Raw genomic sequence first — 12,227 nt, forward strand, 5'->3', positions numbered from 1 at the left:
ACCCGTAATAAGAATGTCATCAATATATATCAATAAAAGATTTGTCTTTCCAATACGTGCATAATGAGTAATCTACTTTGGATTGAACAAATCCAACAACTTGGATAGTTGTAGAAAACTTAGCAAACCATTGTCGGGAAATTTGCTTTAAGCCATATAACGACTTGTGAAGGTGACACACAAGATTCTTCTCCTGTCGCTTAAGAGTAGGAGGTGGAGACATATAAATTTATTCATGGAGATCACCCATGAAGAAAAACATAATTGACATCAAGTTGGTGAAAAGACTAAATTTGGGCGACTGTTAAGGCCAATAAACAACGAACAATAATCATTTTAGTAGTGGGAGAAAATGTGTAATAATAATCTATACCTTTCAGTGTGTAACCTTTTGCAACCAAACGAGTTTTGAAATGATCAATAGTACCATCTGAGTATCGTTTGATTTTATAAACTCAACAATAACCAATAGACTTCTTACTAGGAGGAAGAGAAGTGAGGACCAAGTGTCATTAACTGTTAAAACGGCCGATTCAGATTACATAACTGTTTGCCAATGGGAATGAAAAGTTGCTTCCGTGTAAGATGAAAGTTCAAATTTTGACTGATAAGAGATAAAATTGTTAAAGACAAAATAGAAAAAAAAACTAAAATCGTTCAACGTAGGACGAGGGATCGACAGAGACAGGGCAGGGGTGAATCTCCGGATTTTGAATAATCTATTTACAGTAATCTGAATCTTCTGAATCTTCTCAATTTCTCAATAAAGGAGGGAAGTAACACTTCTGGCTTGTGGGTTCCATCCGCAGCGTATATTCCAGGCACGTTTTTGGAAGTCCGGTGTAGGCCCCGGCGAAGTGGATCCTCCGCCATCTATTCATGTTGACCAATGGGCCGGCAGCGGCCACTTGCAAACTAGGCTGACCGGATATTCATTAAAATAAAATAACATAAGACCCATAGCATAGACTTCTCGTGAGCAATGGTATTAACAGTGTTTTTAGGTAATAAACCCTAAACCCCCATATATACAGTTGCTATGTAGGATTCAGTGCCCAAAGGATTGAAGTAGGCGCCACAGGTGTGGCCAGCGCTGACTAGTCGGAAGAGACGACCATCTGCGTCCCTTGGACTGCTGATTTTGTATTCAGTAAGTTGACTTTCCAAGCCACGTGCTCAAGTGGGCCTCCTCCAATCCCAAATCTAAATTTCCAAACCAGAGATAGGGTTCGGTATCGGAGAACTCTAGGGCTGGCGGTCGGCCTTTTCAAAGTTTAAGCTTAAAGCTAGACAAAACTACCTTTGAGGCGGGAAGTAGAAGAGAGACGGCCTCTTGCCCTTCCTCTCCTGACGCCAGAAAAGAGGACGGCAGGGTGTGTTTCTGTTATTTGAAGATTCCTCTTGTTTGCGAAAGGAGATACTGGGTTATCTTCTCCCTTTCACTGGCCGGTTTCTACGGTTACTCTTCTCCAGAGTTTTAGCTGCTCCTTCAAAGCGCATGTATCTGTCGTTAGCTTTTGATTGAGAATCGTTATCGTTTGGAAATCTTCACGCTTCTAGTTTTTTGAACTCGTACACGCTGTCTTCGTCGGGGAAGCCGCTTTAGAAACGGTCAGAGGGATATACCTTCTTCCTTCTTCCTAACATGCCTATGGACGAGAGCATGCTAGACGACATAATACGCCGCCTTCTGGATGCAAAGGGTGGCAGGATACAGAAGCAGGTTCAGCTGACCGAGGCCGAAATCCGGCAGCTTTGTCTCTTCTCCAAAGAGATTTTCATCAGCCAGCCAAATCTTTTAGAGCTGGAAGCCCCCATAAAGATCTGCGGTAATATTTTTTTTTCCCCATTGGTAGTGTATTTAATCTTCTTCTTTGCTCCCTGTTTTAATCTTCGAAATAGATTTTCATAGGTCATTATTCGAATATCAAGCACTTAGCTCTTCACTGAAGTGGTCTTTTTGAGTATCCTTCTTTAAGGGCAAAACAGGGAACTCTATGTGGCAACAGTGATTTAAGGAAAGGGATTTCATTTAGACAAGGGTTTCCGGATTCAAGCGAAAATTGCTATTCCGACAATTCCAAATGTTTAAAAAGAATGGTGCAGAATAGATTTTTTATTCCTTTTATGAAGCGGAGAGGATTATCGATCTTTATTCTGACGAAAAGTTGGAGAAAGCTGTTCTGTGAAATGAGTTCAGTTTGTGTGAATTACCTATATTTACTGATATTCATTGAAATCTTTCGCTTGGAACTTTGGAGCTCAAATTTCTAACTACTGCACTGTTTGATGTCGAGCATTCTGAATTTTCAAAGCTTTCATCCTAGAAGATGTGGTAAAACCGAAGAAATCACCATATGAAACTGAACTTTGTGTTGGATTAAGAAGTCGAGACTCTTACTTTAACTCTTCTTCTTCTTTCCAAAGCTTGTAGGATTAAGAGACTTTGAGGGGCAAAACAATATTGGCATGCTTGTCTCCTTTATCTATTTTGATTCGTGTAGCACATTCGCTAAGATAAAAAAATGCTTATGATTCAGGCGGGAATTTAGCTTAAATAATGGAAAAGTAGGTTGATTGATCCGATGAACAGTGTATATTGTACGACAAGGTCTTTACTCTGACAATGAGAAAATAGACAATCATGCTGATAGTTATAAAACTAGTGAGAAAACTTGTGCTTATATCTCCTTCAAATATCGAATTATTAGCTTGTTTCAGCAAGGGTTCGTGTGTTTTATTGACACATGCCACCTATAAACCTTTTTTGCAGTTTGTGTTTTGAGTACTCCTATCTTAATTTTTATGGAATTTTTGTTTGATATAATTGCTGGTAGCTTATTTTGGGTTTCTCTACATGGAAATGTCAGTAGTTGATTTACATTCTCTTTGGTTATTTACGTTTGCTTGTTATATCCATATAAAAAGTATATTATGACATTGTGTATATAAAATTAATAGTTTAATAGAACCTAGTACTTGAATGTGTTGAAATAGTTTTTCCTATTGTCTTTTGCTTGGAAATTTTCAAAAGCTTTCCCAAGGCCTGTCTTTGATCATTGCATTTAATCTACATCAAAGTTGAATTTTGGGAAACTACTAGCCATGCAGGAACATCATAATTCATTGAACCAACTTTCTCTAGTTGGGAGATGAAGGACCCCCCTTAACCTGATTACAGTTGAGGGGAACTGGACAGTGATCAGACATGACTACAAGAGCAAGTGTTTGTGAGTTCCCAAAGAGGTCCTACCCATTAAATGAAACCAGGAAGTAGTCATGATTTGACATGGATGAAGAATACTCATTTATCCATGTCAGGCAAAAGCCAAAATGTTTAATCCCTAAAAGAACAAAGTCACCTCTGGTTGCTGAATTTGATTTTCATTAGGTCTCATTTCATTAAAATCTCCCAACACTTTAGGTTTTGCTATCAAGAACTTAAGTCTCCAAGGTGTTAGAAAACATGACTTTTTTCTTCCTTTTTTGTCTCACATTGACTGTGGTTCTTCAGAGTATTTCCTAACAGTAGCCGGTGATTGTGAGTTAGTAATGACCCAATTTGCCTATCCATTATTTGAACATTCCATGAGAAGCCTTCGGAGGAAACTATAGAATAGCTTTGTCCTGGTTCTTCTGAAACAAAGAAAACAGACTTTATAAAAACTTCATTTAAGCACTTTGTAATGCATATTTGGTGGATTTGTGCGGGTGGGGGGTGAAGTTTGCTCCTTAACAACTAAATTTTGGTTGGATGAATTTGCAGAAGAACACTCAGCAAATGGAGAATTGAAGCCCTTTTGCTACCTGAAACGCCAGTAGAGATAATCAGAACTAGAACTCTTTTTGTTGTTGTTCTTGTTTAAAAATGGTTTGTTTAAAAATGGTTATTAGGATATGCCCTTCTGGCATATCAGAATCTGCATTGCAGATGACCCTCAAAGCCGAAAAGTTCCCTCTTGCAGGAAAACAGGAAACAAGAAAAGAGTATTAGCATCTCAGATTGTATTAGCTATATGCAAAAACCTATTTTACTTGGCTCTAAGAATATTGTGTCTATCCTTATATTTTTGTGAGGTACCTTCTGAAGTTGCTTCCTGTCAAAAATGAAAAAAGAGAACAAGGAAATGAGTAAGTTTGCATGAAACGGAAAGCCAAGAAGAATCTCGTTGTATTTCTCAGAAGGCGACTTCTCAAGCATAGAATATTTAGATCTTTTATCTTTATATGAGGCCAATAAATGCGAGTGAATTTGTACAAAAGGATATTTTGGTTATTTGTCTTTAGTTGGTAGGGGTGTTTATGTCATTGTTTCTGTTTTTAAGTTATTAGCTGTTAGGTGCATTAGTTATTAAGTTAAAAAGGTGCATTTTAAAATTTTTATGGGGGGAACATAAGTGATGGGCAAAAGTGACATTTTTTGGGGGAATAAGAGGTTGGTTTTAGTACCCTAATCTTAAAACCTCCCCCTCACTTCACTTGCGAATTTTAAAACTCTCCAATCTCAATTCTTTCATGTTTAGGTTGGATCAACAAACTCCACAACAAAATCGTAGCAGTTCTTTCTCGGCCAAAGTCCAGTTGAAGTATAACCTTGCTGGATTTATTTTTTTCCTGGAGATCTGGAGTGCAAATTTGGTGTTTAGACTGTGTTTTCATTCCATGTCCACATCATGAAGTTTCCAAATAGCACATTGCTGTTGGGAATTCCCTTCCTTTGTAAGAATGGGCTAGATCCCATGAAACTTGTGTTGTAATCATTCTTTGCAACAAAATAAAGCAAACACGATTCTCAAGCTCACGGGCATTGCCGGTTATGGTGGTGTTTTCCATGATGCTGATGGTACCCTTTCATTTTTTAGAAAGGATGATTTTATTCATAACAAAACAAAGGCCTGATGGGTATGGTGGACTCTACTTCGGCGGAGCTCTATGCCCTCCTCCAAGGTCTTATCATTTTCCGTGATCATCTCCAGTGGTCCTCTCCTCATTGAGGGTGACTCTCAAGTGGTGATCAGTCGGTGTTCTTCTTTTGCCGACCCACCTTGGAGGCATTGGGCCATTTTTCACTAAATTTCGGATTTTGTATCTCTTTTATATTGTTTTTGGACTCATGTTCCGAGATCAGCTAACGTTTTAGTTGGCTCTCTTGCCAAGCAAGGAGCCTCTCTCCAATCTCTTGTTGTAAAGGGATTGCTCTTTTAGCTGGCTGTTGTTCTCTCTTTCTATGTTCAATAAAATCCTCACTTCATTCCAAAAAAAAAAAAGTCAACAAACATGCTAGTCACGTGCCAAAGTCTTGTGATGCACTGCTGCTTTCTCCTTCTGCTTCCCTAAGTGCATCTTCATCTTCCAGTTCTTGATTTTGTCTAATATTGTTGTTATCATACTAAAAATATTATTGATTACTGATGTAAAAAAATATTATAATTACTCAGATTTCCTCTAGTTCGTGGTGGGATATACGATAGAGCTATGACCATATGATGGTTCAAAACTACCAAATCACCCTGCCAATGCAAAAAATTTGCAACTATTGGTAGTTTATTCCAGTACATTGTCATCATGCATCTTAAGAATTCTTCAATGCAGCAAAACAAGGCTAGTCATCTGAGAGCACTGCTGATTCAGCTATCCAAAAATTATGTTATTTGGAGAACAATATTACGTGCTTGAACTAGTGAGATTGTGTTGTTTTTTTTTTTGATTCAGCTATCCAAAAATTATCTTTTTTTTTTTTTTTTTTTGCTTTTTTTTCTCTTTGATTATTTGTTTTGCAACATTTTGCTGGATAAAAGAAATTCAAAAACACACTGGGTCATTTGCATTATTGAGGCAGGGGTTAAAAAGAATAATGGCCAACTCTTGTACAAAAAGAACTGTTCTAAATGGACAAACTGCACTTGACATTGCTATCAGATGCCATAGGCTTTTCTTTGTGCATAGAAGTGATATGAAGTTTGTTTTACAGGAGATATTCATGGACAGTATTCTGACCTGCTTCGACTATTTGAGTATGGGGGTTTCCCACCGGAAGCAAATTATTTGTTCTTAGGGGACTATGTAGACCGTGGTAAGCAGAGCATCGAAACCATTTGTCTACTGTTGGCATACAAGATCAAATACCGGGAGAACTTCTTTCTTTTGAGAGGCAACCATGAGTGTGCTTCCATCAACCGCATCTATGGGTTCTATGATGAGTGCAAGAGGAGGTTTAATGTTCGATTGTGGAAGACATTTACTGATTGTTTTAACTGTTTGCCAGTTGCTGCACTTATCGATGAAAAGATTCTTTGTATGCATGGTGGATTGTCTCCTGACCTGAAGAACTTAGATCAGATACGAAATATTGCCCGTCCAGTTGATGTACCTGACCAAGGCCTTCTCTGTGACCTTTTATGGTCAGATCCTGATAAAGAAATTGAAGGCTGGGGAGAGAATGATAGAGGTGTCTCTTACACATTTGGAGCTGACAAAGTTGCTGAGTTGCTTCAGAAGCATGATCTTGACCTCATCTGTCGTGCCCATCAGGTGAGTTCAGCTTCTTTTTCTTTCATAGAGTTTATTTTATAGTTCGTGTGTACAATAATATTATTGATAAGCACAAGTTGGATATTCATGCTAATTCATTTCCTCGAAAGGTGAATATCAGGACTGTATCTCTTTGGAAACAAAAGTATGACGACTTCAGGGCAGAAAGTTATGTCAATCAGATGCCATAGCTAGTTAGTTTGATATCAAACTTTGCTATATTAACTTGTTCTTTCTTGAGAGAAGAAAAGAAATCGGACAACATGAAAAAATTACTATAAAATATCTGTTAAAAATTTTCCTGGGCCAATTAGTTGCAAAATCTGCATCCAATATTCTTTTTTAAAGAAAGTCTCCTTTAATCACTTCTTCCACTGACACTAATATTTTTTTTTGAATATACACCAAAAATATTTTTGTGAGTAGTTCCTTTGATCCGTTATTTTTGAATATTGTCATTAGTCAATTCTATTTTCCATTAGAAAATGATCATAAAACCTTTTCAGTTCTGATGATAAATTCTTCCTTAACTTATATATTGGTCTCAAAACATTGTAACTGGAATTTGTGTATTGATTTAGCTTAACTATGTGTATGAGCAGGTTGTGGAAGATGGTTATGAATTCTTTGCAAAACGCCAGCTTGTTACCATATTCTCTGCTCCTAACTACTGTGGGGAATTTGATAATGCTGGTGCCATGATGAGTGTGGATGATACCTTGACATGTTCCTTTCAGATACTCAAACCATCAGAAAGGAAAGGTAAATTTGGATTCGGCAATGGTGGGTTAAGACCAGGAACGCCGCCACGGAAGGTATGAAGGCGTGTTTTTGTTTGGTGTTTACTATAGAGGATTAACTCAATTCTTGGTATTTATGAGTTGTTATAGGGTCTTAGGATCAAGTGTTTGGTGGGGTTTCAGTTGCAACTCGTATTCAAATTCTATACTGATCTATACTGAACTAAGTCATGGCTCATTTGGGCTAATTTCAGGAGTCTTAGGTTTTGGTTTATTTGTATCTGGAGGGGTTGGTAAGGGGCATTTAAATTGGCTAAAGAGGATTGAAGAATGTTAAATCACTTGCATTGGCTAATGAGGATTAAAGAACATAAATGTGATTTTAAGCCAGTGTGAAGAATTTTAGTTTTTCTTTGATTATGTAAGGGGGAGAGAAGAGGGGAGAGTTCTGCTAGAGTTATGACTGGTTTGGACGTGAGCGAGGTAAAAATTTTATTTTGGCATGATTTTTTTGTAATGTGCGTATGATTTAAAAGGAGAAGGAGAACGAAATGTGCTTTGTGGGTTAGTAGGTCCTACTATGTTCTCACCTAACAACTCTCTCTCTCAATAAAAAAAAACCGCAAACTCCATTCCTGGCCCATTACTTCTTGACACCAAACCTTTTCCACCTTGATATTTCATTCCCTTTCCTATAAAAAAATTAAAACCCAGAAAAAGATCAAGCAGCAATAATCTTGTTTAATTATTATTCTCAAAAGAACTTTGTTAACTATAAATCCTATTAAATGGATGTCACTAATTAATTATAATCATTAAGGGACTATTATGATTAATTAATTAATTAATTCTCAAGCTATTGCACAGATTAGAAATTATTGAATTTGCCATGATACTTTTGATTCTTTTGAGAAAAGCAATTTCATTGCAAAGCAAGAGGGGTCATGACCAACCTCCTCCTTAGGACGATGATCACGCCAGTACAATTAGCATGAGACCATTTAATTACAAGATTATAGCAAATCAAATATATCATGATATGAAATTTAAGTTAAAAAAAAAATCTCATGAAATATGCTCCAGTGTCTCCATAGTGTCTCTACAGAATTGATGCACCGACTCATGACAGCTTTAGAATGCCTTCAACTCCATGGAACAAAAAAATGAGAGGAATTTAAGTTGACACAGTGCTAGTTACTGTCTTTTTGGTTGAGTGCATATTTGGTATGAACCCTTCGCTTATCAAAATCCAGTTTCTTAGATCTGAAATTTGCTGAAGCTTTTTGCTAATTTCCTTCTAGTTTTGAGAGAGGGGAGGGTGGAAGTGGTGATTTACCTTATAACTGTTGAACTAGTCTTGCTCATTTGATGGGACTTGGTGATTGGAAGCCTGTAAGGTCTGGTTAGTGGTAGACGGTTAAAGTGGATAGCAGACATCAGTGTTATGTGACAGGTATATGCTAGAAAAAGGCCAAGTTTTGCAAGACAACTATTAGACCAGCTGAGCAGTTTTGGGTTTTGTTTACAAAGAGTGATGATTTTTTAGATAAGAATCTTGTGATGAATGTGGCAAAACTTGAAAATACATAAAAGTAATTGACATAGGGAGGCGCTGATGAACATCAGGTGGTTGCGCATGCTTTTGCTTAAGAAACCATGGAGAAATGGAGAAGTAAAAAATTATATGGATGAAAATGGAGCCAAGATGAGGACCTTACCAAGTGAGAACTAGCAAAATAGAGCCAAATAGAAAGGGTGGACTGTAGAATTTAACATAATTTGGACAAGGTTCTGATGATGATGATGATATGGAGGTGTTCTACTAAATTCTACAGTTTGGACAAGGTTAACATTAACATATAATTTGGACAAGGTTTTGATCGGCATATATTTTTATTTTTCTTGTTGGATTTTAATGATATTAGGTGTTGTCTCAATTTTTGCATTTGAAAGCTTTTGTGAGAGATGAGATGAAGGGACCAGTACAAAAAAAAGGTGAAGGAACAATAAACATTTATTTGATAAAAAAATAAAAGCAATAATAACTATGTCAAGTGACCAATATAACATTTTCTTGCATTTATGGGTTTCTCTCCTCTTGTCTTGCTCTAGACATCAGACCTTCCCATCTGGGGAAGACATCTCACTTCTCAGCCGTGGGATCTCAGATTTGACTGGCTCTAACTTGAGTCAAAGTGTCATACTAGGATCTGACCCAATTGTATTATTAGGATCAGCAGTAAAATTAAAATATTATGATGGTCCATGTTATCTTTGAGGCTCATGTTATACTCTTTACTCTTTGGAGGTTGGTCCAATTTAAATGATTTAGATTTTGAGTGAAACCCTATAAGTTGCTATTGTTAAAAGTTTAAGTTGAGTTTTCTTTATTGTAAGTTTTTTTCTACTTAGGACAGATTAGGGTTCGGATAACCCTATTCTCATATTTATTACTTAAACCATTTCGAGAAGAAAATATTTTCCTGAAATACTAAGAAAGTTGAAGTTGTCATTTGAGCTTACTGTATAATAGGAGATAACAGTTATAATATCTGAGCTCAAATTACAACTTCTAGCTTCTAACTGTACCATAAAATACTAAGCATATATCTTCGGTAAACCATCTCTTATAATGCAGTATTTTATATTTGTAAAATAAATTTAAGTATCAAAATAATTTTTTTTTTCAAGCGAATCAAAAGTCAAAACATCTTAATATCTTGACTCTATCACTAATTCATGACTGAAGTTGGGATTATGAAATTTTCTTTTGAAATTTTTTAATATAACCAGCCTGCATAGTTGTACCAGATAATCTAACTTCATGACCAGCCACTAGATCACCAAGGGTGCAATAAATTATCTGGTGACAGTTTCAATTGAATGGAATGTGTCTAGGATGTTGATTAAGTGATTTTCAAACTCACCTCATATGTGTGTTTTATTCTCAAACTTTTATTCATAAAATAGGACAAATAAGATATTCGTAGCCCAGTTTATTTTTAACTTGTTATTTCTGAAATTTCTTTTACATATTTTTAAAGATGTCTCTTATGAAGCTATAAAAAAAACCATTTGGTCTCTTCTGATTCACATATTCTCCAAGTTGTCTGCTATATTCTACTACTGATATGGGACTTGATGCCGAGCCCAAAAAAAAAGGCGACGTTTTAATAAATGTGATGAGGGTTTTATATTGTTTTTGTTATTTCTCTCTTTGTCGTCATCTCAAGTGCCTGTTTAAAATTCTAACCACTGGGGCATGCGGCAGTGATGGTTTCACTTTATTCCAGATTATTTGGGAGATTTCTCAAGGTTGACACCTCTCCTTGGTGTAAAATTATGCATCACTCTGCCTCTCTTTCATGTATCTGGCGTCCAATTTGACTATTTTTTAACATTTTAAGGTTTATCCCTATTGTCCAGGACTTTGTGCAGGCTGAGTAATGGAAGATCAGCATATCTCTTTCTTGTGCAGATGTTTTACTGGGCAGTCTGAATTTAAAGGACGTAGGGTGTTTACTTTTAAGAATATCGGCTTTCTCATTCGGTATCCAATTTCTCTAAAGAATCTGAAGAAGCAAAATATTGAGTTATATAAGATTTATGTTGTCAATAAACAGTTTCTGAAGCTTAACATCCCACGAGTTCACCTCGTTCATACTGTTTGCTACCTTTTTTAAGCAGCCGTCAGTCAAAAACTCGATTTTGTGGGTTTCCGTTCTTGAATGAGTTGATTTTGATGACTTTGTAATGTTTCCTTGTTTTGAAGAAAAACATCTTATCATTCTTTACTTTTTTCCTTCGTTTGTTCTTTGTTTTTCCAGGGTGCCAAAGGATGAACACAAAATTCCCATGCATACATGGATGGTAATGGAAATGTTAGACGTTTTTCATTCAGTTTCTTCGTCCGCAGCTCGATTATGGTTACTACCTGCCGGTTGGTCTTAACAGTCAATACTGCTTTGTGCACAAAGCCAATGTGTATATTACATTTTCAAAGGTGGATATACGAGGAGCAAACCTTATTCGGAACCATGTCGCTTCAATCAGAATACTGGCCCCATGTATAATCTGATTATGCCAAGAATCAGTCTCTTCTGATCTTTCTTTTGCGGCTTGATAACTAGTTATCTGCTAATAGTCCTGCATGTCATGGCTTGCTTAACTCGGAGGTCCCCTTTTCTGTTTTTGCGAGAACACTTCCATCTAGATCACTACATGTGAATATGAGTAACAAAACACAGCTTCTGCATTTGAGTTTCGTGTGAGCAGGCTCAATCATGTCCACGGGAGCTCAGTTCATTTTGTTTGGTATTAATGTGGATGGATAAGAGTAGATTTTTGTAAGGTAAATAGTCTTTTTTTCGCTTTAGTAACAAGTAAATGGATTTTGGGCACCATGTTTATTTTTTTTAGATTATGGTTATCTGTATACATGTAAATGGATTGGATCCATACCCTGCTATGCTATATCTCATTTGGGTCCAGGCCATTTACTGCCTTATTTGTCACAATTACAAGGTTGAAGAGTTTAGAGCTATATTTGAGAATTGTTATTTAATAAATTTTCAATTTCCAGTTAAAATATTCTTAACTCGATTCTATTTATATGTGAATTATTTTATATGAAATTTTGAATAACCTTGCTTTTAAAGCTTTAATATATACAAACTTTTCTCATGTAAAAAATAAAATAAGAAATCCCTAAGAAGTCAAATTGCAAAATAACTTTTTATCTTAACATCTTCAAGTAATAATATTATGTCAAATACAATTTAGTCGAATTCACAGTAAATAAGTTTGATAATTTTATGCACAAAGAGGAAAAGGGTGGTGGCTCGAGCCACAGGGTTGTTCTTCCCATATAATAACCTGTTTAGCCTTGTTTCTCCCACGTAAGATGAAAATTTGACAATTCATTTTTGTAAAGATAAAGAGTTTACTCACTATAAA

General features: G+C 36.2%; 1 protein-coding gene across 3 annotated transcripts; it reads left to right on the forward strand.

Moving 5' to 3' along the window:
* The first annotated feature begins 1,067 nt into the window (after positions 1 to 1,067).
* LOC137943063 (serine/threonine-protein phosphatase PP1-like) lies at positions 1,068 to 11,804 on the forward strand. 3 transcript variants are annotated; one of them, XM_068788768.1, is made up of 4 exons: positions 1,068 to 1,829; positions 5,972 to 6,531; positions 7,134 to 7,346; positions 11,099 to 11,804. In XM_068788768.1, the coding sequence occupies exons 1-4, from the start codon at positions 1,646 to 1,648 to the stop codon at positions 11,111 to 11,113; spliced, it is 972 nt and encodes a 323-aa protein (XP_068644869.1). In that variant the 5' UTR covers positions 1,068 to 1,645; the 3' UTR covers positions 11,114 to 11,804. The 3 variants fall into 3 exon arrangements, with proteins under 3 accessions (XP_068644869.1, XP_068644866.1, XP_068644861.1); XM_068788765.1 differs by lacking the exon at positions 11,099 to 11,804 and adding an exon at positions 10,698 to 11,080; XM_068788760.1 differs by lacking the exon at positions 11,099 to 11,804 and adding an exon at positions 10,565 to 10,685.
* Positions 11,805 to 12,227: the final 423 nt, after the last annotated feature.

This window comes from Aristolochia californica, unplaced genomic scaffold (assembly GCF_029961685.1).
Source record: "Aristolochia californica isolate CCGP_79_NKW_82.1479 unplaced genomic scaffold, dmAriCali1.0.hap1 SCAF_1, whole genome shotgun sequence".
Lineage (NCBI taxonomy): Eukaryota > Viridiplantae > Streptophyta > Magnoliopsida > Piperales > Aristolochiaceae > Aristolochia > Aristolochia californica.